Source organism: Mustelus asterias, chromosome 6 (genome assembly GCF_964213995.1).
Source record: "Mustelus asterias chromosome 6, sMusAst1.hap1.1, whole genome shotgun sequence".
In the NCBI taxonomy this organism is placed as follows: Eukaryota; Metazoa; Chordata; class Chondrichthyes; order Carcharhiniformes; family Triakidae; genus Mustelus; species Mustelus asterias.
This window is the reverse complement of record NC_135806.1, coordinates 77,603,836-77,623,629: the sequence shown is the minus strand read 5'-3', so window position 1 is coordinate 77,623,629 and position 19,794 is coordinate 77,603,836. Positions and strand designations below refer to the sequence as shown.

General features: G+C 40.2%; 1 protein-coding gene across 1 annotated transcript in view; it reads left to right on the top strand.

The window, feature by feature from the left end:
• snx2 (sorting nexin 2) overlaps positions 1-19,372 on the top strand; it is a 42,235-nt gene extending 22,863 nt beyond the window's left edge. The window contains exons 11-15 of the mRNA XM_078214604.1: positions 4,396-4,601; positions 6,163-6,306; positions 17,932-18,012; positions 18,098-18,169; positions 18,875-19,372. Coding sequence (XP_078070730.1) covers positions 4,396-4,601; positions 6,163-6,306; positions 17,932-18,012; positions 18,098-18,169; positions 18,875-18,925 — 554 coding nt within the window. The 3' untranslated portion in view covers positions 18,926-19,372. The remainder of the gene's footprint in view (positions 1-4,395; positions 4,602-6,162; positions 6,307-17,931; positions 18,013-18,097; positions 18,170-18,874) is intronic.
• The last annotated feature ends 422 nt before the right edge of the window (positions 19,373-19,794 follow it).

Genomic DNA, 19,794 nt, shown 5'->3' with positions numbered 1-19,794 from the left:
ATGTGGTTGCTGGTCTTTTGGGAAATTCAACCTTGTCTGTCTCCTCTGGTTATTGACCATTCAGCTATTGGCAAGTATTTTGCTAGCTCAAATTTTAACGCATCAAATTTTCTGTCTCAAGTACTTAACCACATTTTCTGTGGTCTGTCTATACAGCTATTAATGTCTCTGGATCCATTACAGCAGATCCCTCCCAATCCTACATGTTGATTGGTAGGATGGCAAATTAGTGAGGAGCATAGCCTTGGATTACATGAGGGTGTAGAAGGGCTGATCAGTGGCAAATGGAATTCAATCCAGATAAATGTGAGGTGATGCACTTGGGCAGGACGAAAGGCAAGAGAATATGATTAGCAGGACCCTGGGAAGCAGAGGATCAGTGAGATCTTGGTGTGCATGTACACTGGTCCCTTAAGATAGTAAGGCAGGTGGATAAGAAGAAATGGTATACCATTAGCTGAGGCATAAAGTTCAAGAGCAGGAAGGTTGTATGGTCCATTCATTCCTTTGACTAGACAAAGACAGCTCTGGTACAGAGTTTAAATACATTTCTTTTTATGGAACAGAACTTAAATCATTAAAGAGGAAAGCTGGAGAGAGACTGGCTTTTTCACTGCCAGCTCCCTGTACTGATCTTGAACACTGAATTCAAAAACAAAGTTGAACTACAAACAGCTGACACTGTCATTTATCTTGTTGTTGAAATTGTTTTGCACATGCTGTCTCCAACTTGGAGAAAAAGCTTTGCAGATGTTTATGCAAAACTTGTTTTGGCTTATGAAAAGCCTGTTTTGCTTGCATTGTACCCTTCAAAAATGCAGTTAATTTTGAGCTAACCCAGCATGCCTTCTGAGTTTTAAAATGTGGTCAACTGTTAGTTAACCCCCACAGTCTAGCATTTAAATGTAATTGCATAGGCAGAAATATCTTAATGAAGTCTTTGCACAGATGAAGCAAACCATACACAGGATCCCTTAAAGGTTATGCTGAAACTATATAAAATGTTGGTTAGGCCATAGCTAGAATGGTGTGCAGTTCTGGAATCCACATTATAGGAGGGATAGAGTCAGGTTTACAGCATAGAAACAAGCCCTGTGGCCCAGCTTTTACCATTAATCTAGTCATTTGGCCCATATCTCTCTATACCAATCTTACCCATGTAACTGTCAATGCTTTTTAAAAGACAAAATTGTACTCTACTACTATCTCTGGCAGCTTGTTCCAGACACTCGACCCTCTGGACAAAATTTCCCCTCGGGACCCTTTTGTATTTCTCCCTCCTTTTAAATGTCTTGTACAACTTCAAGACATTCCAACTCCTGTATTCAATGTTCTGGCCAATGACACCAAACGTGTTGAATGCCTTCACCACCCTGGATGTGATAACACTGGCAAGGGCACAGGAGATTTGCCAGGATGTTGCCTGAGCTGGAGAGTTTTAGTTATCAAGACATTGGATAGACTGGGGTTGTTTACCTTGGAGCAGAGGAGAATGAGGGGGGGGGCGGTGTATGATTGAGATGTATAAATTCAGTCAGAGTAGACTGGAAGAAACTTGGGTGGAGAGATCAGTGACGAGTGGGGGGCATACCTTTTAAGCTAAGCAGCAAGGGGTTTGGAGGGGATGAGGAACCTTTTCACCCAGAGGGTGGTGGGAGCCTGAAACTTTCCACCTGGAAAAAGTGGTGGAGGCAGAGACCCTCGAGTGTTTCAATGGGTATCTGATGCCAAGGCAAGTGCTGGAAAATAGGATTAGAATAGTTGTGATTTGTCTTGAACTGTCACAGACACAAAGGACCAAAGGGTCTTTTTTGTGCCGTATACCACTGACTCTAGATCTGGTGCAAATAGATGCCCTATTCCATCCAGAGCTGAACTATTGATTGACACAACTTCTGTTTTTTGTTCACTCTGCCTTTGATTTATCAGTAATACATTTATTAACCTGACCTACCACCTTCAAAGAATTCGTACAAACACATCCAGGTCTCTATCATTTCAGCACTTGTGTGTTATGAGAATTAATCTCTTTTTATTGAATTTCTTTGCTATTTGATTGCCTATTCCATTGTGTAATTTAAGTGTATTGCTATACTCTCTCTTTACTGCACTTCCAAGTTGCCATCTTCAAATTTTGAACTTGTTTCCTGTAGGCCCAGGTCCAAGTCATTCCTCTGGGGAACACCAGTGTGTACCTCAAAGCAGGAGTAGGCCTTTGAACCTGCTCTGCCATTCATTTTGATCATTGAATTCAATATCCTGATTTTATTCCTCTGCTGCTGCCCCCCCCTGCCCCCAAAATCCCTTTAGCCCCAAGAGCTATATCTAATTTCTTTGTGAAATCAGACAATGTTTTGGCTTCAACTACATTCGGTGGCAGTGAATTCCACACATTCACCACCCTCTGGGTGAAGAAATGTCTCCTTGCCACCTTTCTAAAAGGTTTACCCCTTATCCTGAAACTATGACCCCCTAGTTCTGGACTACCCCACCAACTGGGAACTTTCTTTCTGAATCCACCCTGTTTTGAATTTTAAGTTTGAGACCCACCCTTCTAAACTCCAGTGAATATAATCTGAACTGGCCTAGTCTCATGACAGACCTGCCATCCCAAGAATCAGCCTGGTAAACCTTTGCTGTACTCCCTCTATAGCAAGGACATCTTTCCTCTAAGGATGACAAAACTGCATGAACATCCTGTACAATTGCAGCAAAACATTCCTGTGTCTATACTCAAATCCTCTTTCTATGAAGACCAACATACTATTTGTCATCTTTACTGCCTGTTGTACCTATGTGCTTGTTTTCAACAACTGCACCAGGACACCAAGGTCTTGCTGAGTATCCACCTCTCTCAATTTACACATTCGGGTAAGAATCTGTCACCACATTTATCCATATACTGCATATGCCCGCACAACCTGTCTGTCACACTGAAGCATCTCTGCATCCTCCTTGCAGTTCATCCGTCCCAATTTTATACCCCCTGCAAATTTGGAGATAATACATTTAAGTTCCCTCCAAATCATTAATGTGAACAGTTGGAATCCTAGCACAGATCTTTGCAGAATCCCACTAATCACTACCTGCCAATCAAAGACCCATTTATGCCAACTCTTTACTTCCTATTTGCTAACCAGCTTTCTAGCCATCTCAAGACATTACCTGCAATCCCATGTGCTTTAGCTTCACAGTCTGTTCTGAGACCTTGTCAAAAGCCGCCTGAAAGTCTAAATAAACCACATCTACTGGTTCTCCGCAGTCAACTCTATTAGTTACATCCTCAAAATTCCAATAGATTTGTTGAGCATGACTTACCTTCTGTAAATCCATGCTGACATTGTCTGATTATACCACTGCCTTCCAAATGATTTATGAAATCCTTGGTAATTTACTCTAGCAACTTCCCCAGTATCAATGTTAGACTCTGGTCCATAATTCACAATTCTAGTCTATAGTTCCTAGTCTGGAAAGCCTACCATTTGCCTCAATTGATGCAAATTATGTGGCTGCATTTGAGGGAGATGGGGAAGGGTTATGTTCAGGAAGGATGTGCAAAGGCTTGAGCACAGCATGCATTCTGGTATGGACTGATTGGCCCAATGACCTGTTTCTGTGCTGTATAATCCTTGCAACCATTCTATCCCTTGATCAATTTTCAAGTTCATGCTAGTGCTGTCCCTTATTCCCATGAGCTTCAATTTTACTAAAGTCTGCATTATGGTACTTAATCAAATGCCTTTTGCAAGTTCATAGTCACTGCACTATCCTGTTCCACCTTCCTTTACCTCATCAAACTTAAGTTAATCAAACTCAATTTGTCTTCTAATCTCTGCTGGCTCAGCTTTTAGTCCATAATGAAACTGGCTGATTCTTTTGTAACTTTTTGAACTGCAAGGTTCATCCTTACTTGCTTTTTGGGACAATGGTGCAACATTTACAGTCCTCTGACACCACCCCTCTATCCAAGGAAGATTTGTTCCTGGTACCTCCAGAATTTCTACCCTTTATCCTTTGAGGGAAGTGTCACATCTGGATTCGGACAGCTTATTTTGTCTTGTCAGCCTTTCTCTAACTTTGTTTACTGTAACTTGACAGGTCACTTGGACACTGAACAAAGAACAAAGTCCTCTTTGAACTTTGGTACCAGGGATAGCCATGCATTCTGACTTGACCAACAGTTCTCCAATTTAGGATGATCAGCCCCTCTGTTCTCTGGCTTATCTGAATTTCCTTTTCATTAGCTGCCAATCTATAATTCATATCCTGTAGAATTAAATGGTCTACCTGTATCATATTTGGAGGTTGTGCATTAATTTTGCCAGAGTATTTAAATCTTTTAACATGAACAGTTGTTTAAAGCATTCATTAATGTAAACCAACTATTTTGTTTAGAACTCTCAACAAATACTGCTGCCTTTGCCAAAAGTGCAGCTATGCTAGGTAATTCTGAGGACCACACGGCCCTATCAAGAGCTCTATCACAGCTAGCAGAAGTTGAAGAGAAGATAGACCAGCTTCACCAGGAACAGGCTTGTGCTGACTTCTACCTCTTTGCAGAGCTTCTAAGTGATTATGTTCGACTCATCACTTCTGTAAAGGTAAACTGTCAAATTTAGTAGGGTATTCTGAATAGAAATGCAAGATGTTGCCAACTTGGGTTTTATAAACCATTGGGTATTAAGATGCATCCTACTAATCAGAGGTTGACTTGTATCTACTCTACTGAAACATGAAATACCTCTTGACCAAAGAAGCATATGTTTTGGGGCTAGTGTTTTTAGGTGAATAGTTCATTGCCATGACTAAATCCACCAATGATATGTCCTTTTTTAAATTTTCTGATTTCAAGCACAAGTTAGTACTTCAGACACTACACATGTTATGGTAAATTACATGTACCTGCCTGACCTATAATTTTACAAATAACAGCCATGGGATGGAATAAATGTAATTGCAGGGCATTGTTTCACTTATTTTTGTGAATGCTGGAGTAAATGGGGGATGGAAAATACCCTTCAATACTGTTAGAATTTTGGAGGTGACTGGTCTAGGAAAATTGTATTGTAGCACATTTGGATAATACCTGATATCATTGTACTGCTGTATTTCCTGATCTTTCCTGTTTCTATATCCATAGTATGTACATTTTCTGAAGTTTTAACATCTCTATACATTAATCAAGGATATAGGTGAGAAAGTCTAGCACATAGAAAGTTAGTTGTAGGAATCTTGCTCAAATTGCAAGTTTAAGTATACTCCAGATGCCATGCTGGTTCCTTTTTCTGTTGCATCCTGGCTTTGATGTAGGGACCGTAATTTTAAAATTTGCTGACCTGCATTGAGTTTGGTAAACTGCATGGGGAATTGGGATTTTGAGGCATATGGGTTAGCAGAATGGATAATTCTGAGGTCCTTTTTTTAATACATTGAGCTTTGTCATTTGCAAATTTTGAATTTATGCTCAGTCCAATTTGGGGTTAATTTATAGTGGTCCTAATATCTATTGGGACACCACTGTATACTTGCCTAATTCACTTTTTTCTGATTTAGTATCTGCACTCACTATAGGCTTTAATTTTGTTTAAATTTAATACACCACCAAATGCCAGTCTGTACGTACATCAAACACACTGAAGAACCTGATCAAGTTGGTGAAACACTATCGTGTGCTGGCTTTCTTTGAGAGGGTGGTACTGTTAGCACTGCTGCTCCTGAGCACCAGGGACCTGGATTCAATTCTGGCCTTGGGTGACTGTGGAGTCTGCACAGTCTCCCTGTGTGTACTTGGGTTTCCTCCCACAGTCTGAAAGATGTGCTGGTTAGGTGCATTGGCCATGTTAAATTCTCCCTCAGTGTACCTAAATAGACACGAGCGTAGTGACCAGGGGATTTTCACTAACTTCATTGCAGTGTGATTGTGCAGTAAGCCTACTTGTAACACAAACTTTTCCAATGGCCAGTTAATTTCCCAAAATATTACCTGTTTTTCCCCCACTGCATACTTTGGGATGCCTTCATTAATTTGTGGGTTTATCCATCACCTGTGTGAAAGATGATTTGTTAAATGTGCATTAGAGCATATTTAATTCCAAATGGCATCACATTGTATGATTCTTAGTGCTTTTATGGTGTTATGAAATGTCTGATTTTGCTCTGCAGGGTGTGTTTGATTATCGAATGAAATGTTGGCAGAAATGGCAGGATGCTCAAGCCACTCTCCAAAAGAAAAGGGAAGCTGATGCCAAACTCCAGTATGCAAATAAACCTGACAAAATACAACAAGCTAAAGAAGAGATTAGAGAAGTGAGTATTTTCTTACAGATATTTTCTATTTGGAGATAATCCTATCCAAATGTGTTGGAAATCTAATGTACTTTATCTTGGCAGCAGCTGTAAGTCCACAACTATGTAATGGGTAATGTTTTTCAAATTTGAAAAGCTTCCTATTTAAATATGCTGGTATCTACAAAAGGGTTCTCAGTCGTATCATACAGTTTCATCTTATGCAGGATTTTTCTATTCGCATTTAATTTTTGCTTGCTCCTGTCATGTTTAACCAAACTCCAATGAAGCAAGTGGTTGTGATATGTTTACCCTTTAGCTTGTTACTTTTTGATTAATGGGCCATTACACTTGGTTCCTTGATGATCTATAATAGTGCTGAGTATTTGAAAACCAATTATCTACCTAATCAACCACATTTAACTTGGGACTTGCTCACATATTTCTTGGAAGAAAAAATTCCACGAAGTACAGTTAATTAGAGTTTTGGTTTCGAGAGTGAACACTTAAGCTACCAAAGCACTCATGTTCTTAATGAGTGCTTTGGAAACAGATTTTTCCACATTCCTAAAAAGTAATTCTTGATTTTGAAGTTAACTACAAAAATGAACTGAATATTTTGACAATAGATATATAGTGACATTGTGGGTTAATCTTGCTAATTTGTGACTTTAAATAACAGTTCAGTACATTCTTTATTTTGACTTTTCTACCATTAGTTTATTTGGCAGTATAAATTCCCAGTCTGTGTACTGAGCACAATAGTTTGGGCCTGCTGTTTTCACAAATAGGCGCAATTTTATTGTATAACTATTTTATCTAATTTTTTTTGAAGGTGGCTATTGAATCCATATCTGCTATTGGTGCAGTACATTCCAAATCCTAACTACTCATTGCATTAACATTTCATCTCTGGTTTATGGATCCTTCCACCATTGGAAACTAGTTTCATATTTACTCTAAATTCATGCATTTTAAACTTTCTCTACTCTGACAAGCTCACCTAACTAGTATCTCTTCACATCTGAATTCTGTAGTCTTCACAAACCTAAATGTGCTGAGAATTGGATACAGTTAACATTTACTACCTGGGTTTTGTACTTTGCTTCTATTTACAAAGCCCAGGATCATGTGCTTTAACTCATTAACCTACCCTGAACTTTGAAAGCAACATATTGCAGATCTGAAAGTTCTGGATAGACTCTGGTCTGAGTGTTCAGTTTCGCATCCACTGTGACTTTTGGAACTGAGGAAACCTAAGTGGTTTTTGGAATACCTGTGGTGATGGAAGTTAAGCTCCCTAGAACAAATGCAGTGAAGAACTAGGGAAGGGGATTGAATTTTTGATATTTGTTCACATACCCCCAGGGTGCTATCCTTGAACCCCCCCCCCCGCTTTTTTAAACTGATTCAGTCAAGATTGTGTTGATATAACTCATCCCTGTTACTTTGTAATTAGTGTTTCTAATCTCATTTGCATTTTTTGTTTTCGGCTCTTCACTATTATCTTGCCCTAAATTTGGGCTCTTGCATTGTCAGATCTGTCACGGGTGAGTCCCAGCATCCCATGTCTTATTGTCTACCTTTATCCTTGGATTTGCAGTTCACTTCCCATATCCTATCTGGTAATAGCTTTTGGTTGCTAGAGTTGCCTTGGGCCTTCATAACGAATCCTAAGAGCTTGAATCTAGGGCAGTGGTTAGGATTTTAAAAAAAAAACGACTAAACAGTTAATAGGGCATTGGGGAGAGTTCTAGAACAAAGATCTAGAGCTACAGGTTCATAGCTCCTTGAAAGTAGAGTCATAGATGGACAGTAGTAAAGAAGGCTTTTGACATGTTGGTGTCATTGGTCTGAACATTGAATACAGGAGTTGGGAGGTCTTGTTGAAGTTGTACAAGACATTGGTAAGGCCACACTTGGAATACTGTGTACAGTTCTGGTCACCATATTATAAACAGGATATTATTAAACTAGAGAGAGTGCAGAAAAGATTTACTAGGATGCTGCCAGGACTTGATGGTTTTAGTTATAAGGAGAGGTTGGTTAGACTGGGACTTTTTTCTCAAGTGTAGAAGGCGGTGTGGTGATCTCATGGAGGTCTATAAAATGAGGGGCATAGATCAGCTAAATAGTCTATATCTTTTGCCAAAGGTAGGGGAGTCTAAAACTAGAGGGCATAGGTTTATGGTGAGAAGGGAGATACAAAAGGGTCTTGAGGGGCAATTTTTTTCAGAGGGTGGTAAGTGTCTGGGACAAGCTGCTGGAGGTGGGTATAATTTTGTCTTTTTAAAGCACTGACCATTAAATGGGTAAGAGGGGTTTGGGACTAGCTTAATGGTTAAAAACTGGGTGGCATGGACAAGTTGAGCTGAAGGGGCCTATTTCCATGTTGTAAACCTCTGATTCTATGAATTGATACTGTATGTATATCAGAGCAAACTTGTACAGTTAAGGTAAGAATTCTGATTTCAGGAAGGTATATAATATTTAAAAGTAGAATTTAACAAAACCCTGCTTCAGTAGGAATTAAAAAGTGCCAAATGAAATATTTTTTGGTAACTTGTGTAATTTGTTTTACCCTGCTTCACAAGGAAATTGAGGAGGTAGGAAGCTTTTAAACACCAGTAATTTCAGTAGAAATGTACTTTGTAATTTTTAGACATTTTTAAAGCCAAGTTGTTGCTACTTTCCATGAATTTGATTTTTAAGCTGATTCCTCACCATTCTAATTTGCTTTGCTTTAAGTTTTTGTACAACTTTGCTTTCAACTTTCCTTGCCTCAACCATTTGTTCTTTAGATATAGGTTCACAAGTGTCACTTCTAGTATCTTCACACAGCAGATCAGTAAAACTGACATGTTGTGCTGAAGTGCATCACTGTCCTTGTCTTCCTCTTGCTGTACTCTTATTGAGATCTGTTAACCCATGCAAAATAGGAAGAAAACCCTGTGCCTTTATTGCATGTATGACTCTGCAACTTTCAGGACAAACTTGAGTTTTTGAGTCACTTGTGTTCAAAAACATTAATTGACTATAAAACACATGGTTGAGAAGTGTTTTATAAATGCAGGTTTTTAGAAAAGTAAATCATTGCTGTGGGAGCAGGTGAGTTGATCTGGCAGATTTTCCAAGTTGGACTGTATCCAAAGAGGTGACTAAATCAATACCTCGCATTTACTTCTGACATAGTTCAAATATTGTTGCTAAATTCATACAAAACCAAATGTGAAATGGTTAGAATGCTTGTTGAAATTGGTCTACTGGTTCATTTGGTCAGTTGCATGTGCCCGAGTGAGAAAAATCATGGAAATACAATATGGGCTTGATAAAGTTCTTTCCATCTTGTGATTTGGTGGGGTTTTTTTTTTGGAAGTAAATGGTCTGGAATGGGGGGGGTGGGGGTGAGTTAATAGGTTGTAATGAACAAAGCATCGTAGCTGTGAGGGACAGCTTGGTGGATAGGATATTGGTATGTAGATAGGCTGGAAAATTGGGCGGGGATCCTGGATTCAGGATTCAATCCTGGACCAGGGAGCGGCGCGGGCTTGGAGGGCCGAAGGGCCTGTTCCTGTGCTGTATTGTTCTTTGTTCTTTGGTTGTTTAGGAAATGTGGGAAATAACACCTGTATCCAGTCTGGCCTCTAGACATAGTGATGGGGGGAGTTGACAACTTCAAACTCCCAAGAGTGAAGGAACACTGGCTAGAGGAAATGTACATTGCTGACGCCCTTTAGGAGAATCTGGGAGGATATTGTTCCAATTAATAACGCAATGTTTACTTTTGACCTCTTGGCACTTGCATAATTGGTAAATTTCTCTCCAGCTTTAAGGAAACTTGCCACTTTTTGCAAGTTTAGTGTTTGCAGAATTTAATCAAAAGCACATCTTTTAAAGGATAAATCTTGCCCAGACCATTCTAACTCAGTGATATCAGTTACTGGTGCTGTCATAGAACAGTACAGCACAGAACAGGCCCTTCGGCCCACGATGTTGTGCTGAGCTTTATCTGAAACCAAGATCAAGCTATCCCACTCCCTATCATCCTGGTGTGCTCCATATGCCTATCCAATAACTGCTTAAATGTTCCTAAAGTGTCTGACTCCACTATCACTGCAGGCAGTCCATTCCACACCCCAACCACTCTCTGCGTAAAGAACCTACCTCTGATATCCTTCCTATATCTCCCACCACGAACCCTATAGTTATGCCCCCTTGAAATAGCTCCATCCACCCGAGGAAATAATCTTTGAACGTTCACTCTATCTATCCCCTTCATCATTTTATAAACCTCTAAGTCTCCCCTCAGCCTCCTCCGCTCCAGAGAGAACAGCCCTAGCTCCCTCAACCTTTCCTCATAAGACCTACCCTCCAAACCAGGCAGCATCCTGGTAAATCTCCTCTGCACTCTTTCCAGCGCTTCCACATCCTCCTTATAGTGAGGTGACCAGAACTGCACACAATATTCCAAATGTGGTCTCACCAAGGTCCTGTACAGTTGCAGCATAACCCCACGGCTCTTAAACTCCAACCCCCTGTTAAAATCTAGGTTTAGAAAAGGAGTATTCTGCTCCACCTTTGACAGTAATGCTTTTTAGAAAGTCAGTGGTAGTCTAGGTTAGGACATAAAAGGATAAACTCCAAGTCTAAGGAAGCGGGTCTGTTTTCTAATCTTCATACTGGAGTGTAGAACTGTTTTTGTCTCTGCAGCCCTATTCTAATCAGCTGTAGGTGTGTAACATGTATTTTAACAGCTCACTTCCAGTTAACTTTGCAGCAACCCTCATCCCAAATGTTTGATATCCACATTTTAACATGGCAGAGGCTCCCTTATTCTAGATATCCAAGTACACATGGTAGGATACCTGCAACTTTATTGAATATGGCACAGTGGTTGGCACTGCTGCCTCAGTGCCAGGGACCCAGGTTCGAGTCCTGCCTTGGGTCACTGTCTGTGTGGAGTCTGCGTGGGTTTCCTCCAGGTGCTCTGGTTTCCTCCCAAAAGATGTGCTTGGTTAGATGCATTGGCTATGCTTAATTCCTCTGTACCTGAACAGGTACGAGTGTTGAGATAAGGGGATTTTCATAGTAACTTCATTGCAATGTTAATGTAAGTCTACTTGTGACAATAATAAACTTGAAGTTTAACTAGTTTAAGCATTTCCCACTGTTGTGGTTTTGTGCATTTTCTTTGTTCGGCTTCAGTTTTGTGGATTCTTGTCTGATCATACCAGTGTCCTCATTTGTACAACCCTACTGAATTTGAGTAGCATCAGTGAGCAAAGATTTGATTTGTCACATTAGTATATGGTGAAGTTTCTTGCACACTATACAAACAGAGCATACAGTTCATAGAAAAGGAGAGTGCAGAATGTAGTGTTAGTCATAGTTAGGTTGTAGAGAAAGATCAACTTAGTGCGAGGTAAGTCCATAAAGTCTGATGGCAGCAGGCAAGCTGAGTCGGTTGGTATGTGATCTGACTGCTGTTTTTCCTGACAAGAAGGTGAAGAGTGAATGTTCAGGGTGCGTGGGGTCCTTGATTATGCTGGCTGCTTTTCTGAAGCCACAGGAAGTGTAGACAGTCAATGGATGGGAGTTTGGTTTGCTTGATGGACTGGGCTTCATTCATGACACTTTGTAGTTTCTTGTGGTCTTGGGCAGAGCAGCAGCTATACCCAGCTGTGATACAACCAGAAAGAATGCTTTTGCCAAAGACTGAGAAACGAGACAGGTGATGCATATAAAGTACAACTCTACATTTGGTTTTGGTGGAGTTGTGCAGAAGTATTTTCCATGGCTTTAACAGTTAAACCATATTACAGTTGTATAACTTCATAGCTAATAGGATTGTCAAGCAATTGATGGGTGCAGCAGGCCATGTGACAAATGTCGTGAGCAGACTATTTGACTAACCTGCATGCACTTTTTTTCTTGTCGACGCAACCTAACCTTTTTTGGTTTTGCTGTCTTGGTCAGCTAAGAGTTGGATTCTTGCCCACTTAAGGCTGTGCTACAGGATAGTTTCTTCAAGTGTAAATTCCATGAGGCACCTTGAATATCAATTTCTTTTTGCATTTGTGCAAAACAGAATCTATCCTTTTATCATTAAATTATTGATCCTTAAGAATTTTTTAACCTGTACTTCAACCACTCATTCTGTAAATTCCTATACTTTAAGTAGGATGTTGAATCACTGCTTATAAATGCTGAAATCTGATTTTCCACAAGCCATTGGTTTAATGTTTTATAAAAGAATTATAAGTTGCATCAATTGTGGTATATGTATAACCAAGTAGAGTTCTGTCTGCAAAATGTAGCCCTCCACTTTCAGCATCTCCAAAGGGTAGAAGATTTGATCCTGCTCTTGCAGTGGATTTGCTGCTTCTACTGAATTTCTCAGGCTTGTTTTGTTTGAGAATAAATGATCCAGTTTGTTTCCGAGTGGAATAACAGTAAACATTCTATTCTCCAAGCCCATGTTTCATTTCGTTGATGAGCTTCTCAACCTTGCAACTTTACCAGGATAGATCTGAACAACATCTGAAATTCACTTTTTCTAAATGTTACAATTAAAGTAGTCATGTGAAAGATAAATCCATCCTTTCTCCAAGCACATGAGAAGATGGGCCTTTTAGTAAACGCCCAGAAAATTAAGCCCCTCTTCCAGCTAGGTCCCACAGCTAAATGCTTGCTGTAGTGGCAAGATCCTGGAAAATGTTAATCACCTTTCCATACCGTGGGAACCTCTGATTAAAAACACAGATGGCTGATGACACTTCATCCTCCTCCATTCTGCTAGCTCAGTCTTCTGCTAACTTGCAGGGAAAATGGTATTTGAGGTACTGTACAGGAGTCTCAAGCTGTGTTTTGAGACAAACTTCATGGTTTACTGGGCATTAGCAATCACCACACTCCTATATGCATCGGAGACTTGGGCAACCTACCCAAGGAATGATGGTGGCTAGGCAATGGCTAATATTTAATCAACAAATGTATGTTTTGCAACAGTTATACATTTCCTGGTGCAGAAATATATCAAGTCTCCCAACCATGGCTTACAAAAGAAATTAAGCATACTATTAAATCCAAAGAGGAGTCCTATGAAGTTACTAGAAAAAGTAGGAAGGTTGAAGATTACCAGTGCAGAAGGAGGCCATTCAGCTCATCGAGTCTGCACTGATTCGAGGGAGGGAGAAAACTGGGAATTGCATACTAGTTAACGTCCATAGGGAAAATGCCAGTCTGTTATAAAGGATGCAATAACAAGCACACTTGAAAATATCAATAGCATTAGACAAAGTCAACATGGATCTATGAAAGGGAAGTAATGTTTGGCAAAGTATTTTGAAGATGTAACTGGTAGAATAGAATTCCCACTCACCTGAAGAAGGGGCTCAGAGCCTCGAAAGCTTGTGTGGCTTTTGCTACCAAATAAACCTGTTGGACTTTAACCTGGTGTTGTTAAACTTCTTACTGAGAATAGGGTGAACCAGTGGATGTGGTGTATTTGGATATTCAGACCTTTTGATAAAGTCCCACATGATGTGCATGTGATTGGGGATAATGGCATGGATTGAGAATTGGCTAACAAGAAATGAGTAGGAATTGAGTGGCAGGCTGATTGGTGGGGTCCCACAGGTGTTTGGAGCTTCAGCTATTCAGAGTACACGTCAATGATTTGGATGAGGGAACCAAAAGTAATATTTCCAAGTTTGCTGATGCAAAACTTGGGAGGTGAGGGTCTTGAAGATGATTTGGACAAGTTGAGTGGGCAAATACATGGAGATGCAGTGTAACATGGATACATGTGATGGAGTAAGAGAATAGCAGTGTTTAAATTGTGGTTGGTAAATGAGGTATGGTACAGGAAGGCAAATGGTATGTTGGCCTTTGTTACAAGAGAACTTGGTACAGGAGTGTACAAGACCTTGGTAGACCACACCTGGAATACTGTGCACTTTTGGCCTCCTTTTTCTAAAAGAGAATTTACTTGCATTAAGGTAGTGCAGCGAAGATTCATCTGGGATGGTAGGATTGTCACATGAGGAGAGTGGGTCGACTGGGCCTGTATTCACTGGAATTTAGGATCTAATTGAAATGTAAAATTCTGACTGGGCTGAGTGGGGTTTTTTACTATGGCTGGGGGAATCTAGAACAAGAGGGTCATGTCAGGATATGGGGTAGGTCATTTGGATTGAGATGACAATAAATGTCTTCACTTAGAGGGTGGTGAACTTGTGACATTCTCTACCACAAGGCTGTGTAGGCAAAATCAGATATTTTAAGAAGGAAATAGATTTTTAGACTCAAGGTGTCAAATGGTGTGGGCAGAGCATTTGAGTATGGCACTGAGGGGATCAGCCATGATTGTTTAATGGCAGAGCAGGCTTGGTGTTTTCTATGTTCCTATGTCGGTTTCTCACCCAAGACAACTTGAGGGCATGAAAGGCATTCTATATAAAATGCAGATTTGTGATTGAGATTTTTCACTACTATCTCGTCTCCATTGTATTTTGTAGAGATCCATGTTAACATTGTTTCCTGTATGCTTTCAAATCTGAATATGTACCAAGAGTGAAATAATAACTTATTGCAAGGAACTTTGGCTAAGCATGATGCAATAGATACAACTGGATTTGCCAAGCTAATGTTTGTAATCTGTGAAGCCTGCATTTGTTAATCTGTTGGGACAAGAACTTTAGGGAAATTCCAGGCAATGCTAAATTGCTGGGCAAGTCCCTGGATCAGGGAGGGCACAAATCAATGAATACCTGACTCCTATATTGCAATACTGATTGGGATGTGCATGCATGTGTAATCATTGTAATTGCATGAATGGCTGTTTTCAATAAAATTGCAATACAAACATGGGTGCTGCAAATTCTAAGCAAGATGTCATGTATATGATTGTAGTAAACAAACTCTTTAGCTGATGGGAATTTTAAATCCGTTTAATCTTCATTTGAAGGACAAAATGCACAAATGAAAATTGAGGCTAAAGACTCTTGCATGCTTAGCTGGTTTCTAAATGGCAGTGGCTTGGAGATGCAGGTGAATTGAAGAATAATGGTGGAATTAACAGCTGTCTGGCAACCATGTCCGTACCATAGCATCTCCAGTGCAGAGAAGTCAATTGGCCCAGCAACTCTGAAGAACATCTTATCCAAGCCTGTTTCTCTTCGTCCCCCAATCCCTCACTGATGCCACATTTACCATGGTTAATCCACCTAACCTGCACATCTTTAGACTGGGTGGAAACCAGGGCACCTGGAGGCTGCTCATGTAGACATGGTGAGCACATGAAAACTGCACACAGCCACCCAAGGCCAAAACTGAACCCAGGTCCCTGGCACTGAGGGGGCCATGTTCTGTTGTAAATCTCTTCTCCATTTTTGTTCTGTTCCATGAACATTGCATGAGCAACTCCCTTGCCATGTTTGGCAAGCAGAATTTTGTACCACATCTTGCTCTTTCTGATTTCTCCTGAACTTTATTTCCCTTCCTCACTTTTCAGCACCAGTTCCTAAATGAAGGATAAAGTTGAAGCAAAATGTCACGGTTGAGCTTTTACACCACATGCAAGCAGGCCTAGGAGCACAAGTCTCCGGTGATGGTGGGTGAAGAAGAATTGGGGAAATATGGGAAGGATATGGCAACAGACTAGTTTCTATTGATTTTAAATCATTCATGCTTAATGCCCAACTTGGCTTTAGTTCTTTGGTGTTGTCATCTCATTTGTGGTAGTTGAATGAGCATGCTGTTACTGACTCCATGTATTGTACCATTGAACTTCAAACATTTTAGATGAGTACATTGAAATGCCATAGCATACAAGGCTAGACCCAGGCGCTGAAAAGTGGGATTAGAATAGATAGGTGTTTGGCTGGTGCAGACATGTGGCAAAAGACCTCTTTTTGTGCTGTACAACTCAATGTTTGGAGAATTATTCCTTCTGCATCCCTGTTTACAGAAGAGTAAACTTTTGATCTTTGATTCCCAAAACAGAATATACAATTATCTAAATTTACTTTTGACAAATTTGGATTGCATCTGAGGGACAGACTGAAGATGACTGAGCTTCTTGAGTAATAGTGGGGAAAGATGTAGCAAAGCCTTTTTGGAGAGTAGAGACAAGGTGGCTGAAGGAGCTACTGTTAAAGGGCAGAAAGTAAAATGCAAGACTGGGGGGAGGGGGGGGGGTTGAAAAATTTAAATGTGGATATCTGCTTGAGGCCAGTGAAATTGTGATAGATGGTGGAATGGCTTTTTGTAACGTGTCTAGATGTTGATCTAAGGAGAACAACAGCATCTGAGCTAGTCATGTAACTAAAGTCCCTGATTCCACAAGCACTGGCCCTTTTTAGGCCTGCACAACCTTAAGTGTATGGAATTGGACATTGTCCAAACCAAGTCTTTCATAACTCTCCCCTGCTGTCCATCTGTTTCTGTACCCTTTATCTCCATTTTGGGCAGAATGAGAAGGCAATATATCATCACACTTCTGCACTTTGAATTTACATCTCCCATGTGTCTGCCTACTCTAACCTTTTGTTGTCTTTGTAGTTTGTCTACTGTTGCACTTTGTGCTCCAGTCTGTCATTAATGTTGATCATGAGATGCAGTGATCCTTGTATTGTCCTCTGGGGAAACCCCTTGTACCTCCCTGCTGTCTGAGAACCATTCAGTGCTATTATTCTTTAGCCAATTTAACATCCATGCTGTCACTACCCCTTTATTCATGGGCTTCAGCTTTACTGGCAAGGCTAGCACTTCACCCTTTTTGGAAGTTCATGTACACATTGCTGTCGAGCCTTGACTCAGCTCAGATTTGTTAAATACTTTGCCTTTTAAATCCATGCTGACTTTCATTAATTTGTACTTGTCCAAGGCATGGTTAAACCCCTGTAAGATGAATATTTCAAAGCTTTCCTACCACAAAGGTGAACTTGCTGTCCTGTAATTGCATTTCTTTTAACCAGGGGCTTCATATTTACAATTATCTAGACCTCTGGCATCATCATGCTTGTGTTTAAAGCAGGTTGGAAGATGGTGCCTCTACCGTTGCAATTTCTGTCCTTTCCTCGATGCATCCCATTTTTGTTTTACTAACTTGGCGTTTAGTGCAGCCATCCTTTCTAAAATCTCCTATCCAGTTTTAACCGAGGCAGCTCATTTTTCACTGCCTATGGCAGCAGCAACTTTTTCATGCCTTAGCCATGCTCTCTGCCTCATGCATGTGTCTCCTTTTGGTTCCCTATTTAGCCCCACACTCCTTCGTTCCCTTTTTGTTTGCTAGTTTATTTTATCTTGTGCTCACTTTTCCACTTGGTCGTTTTGTTTGAACAATGTCAACTGCTCTACAGAAATCGGCTTGTTCTAAATCTTGTAGCCAGAGTAGTCTTGCATTCCCTCTTGCATTTCACTTGATTTCCCTTTTCCTTGATGGAATTTTTTGAAATTTCTAGTTGCAACAATTTAAACAATTCTGTACTCAACATTTGAACTACAATCAGACTTCATGTAATAGATTTTTATTCTGCTTGCTGATGAACATCATATAGGAATTGCTTTAAGTACTGATTCTATGATTTGTTCTGTCTTTAAATTCACAACTTAATTTGTCTAATTCACATTCTTCCCCTCCAGTGGGAGGCAAGAGTCCAACAAGGGGAGAGGGACTTTGAACAGATCTCAAAAACCATTCGCAAGGAAGTAGGCAGATTTGAGGTATGTGGAATGGATGAGTGTCTGAATAAATTTACAGCTATTTGCTCTTTAACCCATCCTTTGATCTTGTTTGTTTCTCTTTCAGAAAGAGAGAGTAAAGGACTTCAAAACTGTTATAATTAAGTACCTTGAATCTTTAGTGCAAACGCAGCAACAGGTAAGTTGTAACCTTTCTGGCTAATTAACCAGACATTGGAATTGTGGATGCAACTATTGACAACTTTGGGCAATCTGCCAATGAGTTCGTTCTAGAGCAGAGGAGGCCAGTGTGCTTGACATTGTCCTTGTGTCAATTTTGAACTTGAAGACTATCTGTGAGGTCGCCTATAGAACTGATTTATGGGAATATCAGTCTGGTTTTCATAAGATGGACACTTTTGATTTGCACATTATATTGGGGAGGTCAGTGCAGTTGATGTAATCAGTGTATTAAATTCAGTAATGCTCTTGAACTGTCAGTTTTTATATAACTGCTTCATTTAAAAGCACCTAAGCAGTTTTAAGATGTCTTCTGCCCAGAGCTTTATTCTGAGACCTTTTTTGCTTCTCCTCCACCCCCAACCCCCACTTCATCTTCCACTGCTCAAAGTGCTTCACCTACCAAAGTTCTTTGGGGTGTCCAGATGTCCTGAAAAATGCTATGTAAATGCAAGCTGCTTTCGTGTGGTTGCGGGGGAGGGAAGAGAGCCTTTCCTAATAGAACAAGTGTACCTTTCATCATGCAGAATCATCTCTGCCACTTTTCCCAAGGGTCCATTTAATTTATAGGTGTGAAAATAGGAGGGTTCTTGAGTACCTATAACTTCTATGAAAATGTTTTTCTAAATTCCATTTGGAATCTAATAATCTCATTATTTTTCAGTTGATTAAATACTGGGAAGCATTTCTGCCTGAAGCCAAAGCGATAGCATGAGTTCCTGATGAGATGAAGAAATGTGGCCTGTCTCTTGTTTACAACTGGTTCCATACTAAGCACTGACTACAGAATTCCAACTTAACCACTTTTAAAATTGTAATACTGTATTACACAAGTGGTTTAACAGATTCCTTTTTTATTCTGTTGCATTGTTAACCAGCTGCATGGCCTAATCCAGTCAGAATGAACTGGACTGTGGAATGAAATTCTGCAGTAGTTGCTGAATTGAACACTACTGTGCATAAAAAAAAATTGCAGAGAAATATATTGCCAGTGCTGGAACTGAGATTTTGCTGTGAATAATGCTCGTGTTTCATTCTTGAAGATCTATTACTGAATTTTCATAACTAACTGTAAATTGTGGAAGCATAAATCAGCATTCCTGTATAGAAATCATGAATTTTGTGATCTTTGTTACTATAATAAAGGGATATACTTAATGCACTGGAACACTACTAGCATTTTAATACACATGACCTATTTAGTGCAACAGATCTTATTGAGGGGATGTGTCATACAAATACAAGATCTGCATTTGTTCCCCTTGAATGTGATGGTGAGGCAGGCTCTTACACCATATTGACTGAAATGATTGATGTGCACATGCAGTGCTATCAGGAACTTCCAGGATTGTGACCCAGTGAGGACGGTGGAGAGGAACTTACTGGAGGTAGTGATGCCATGCATCTGTTGCCTGTGTCCTCCAGGTAGTGGTGGTTATGGGTTAGAAGATGATGCTTGGGGGGAAGCCTTGACACTGCTGCTGTCACTGCCTCAAATGGAGGGGAGTGAAGTGCAAGTGGTATATAGGGTGCCAATTGAGCAGACTTTAGTTTGAGTGGTGGAGTTGTACATCCAAGTGATGG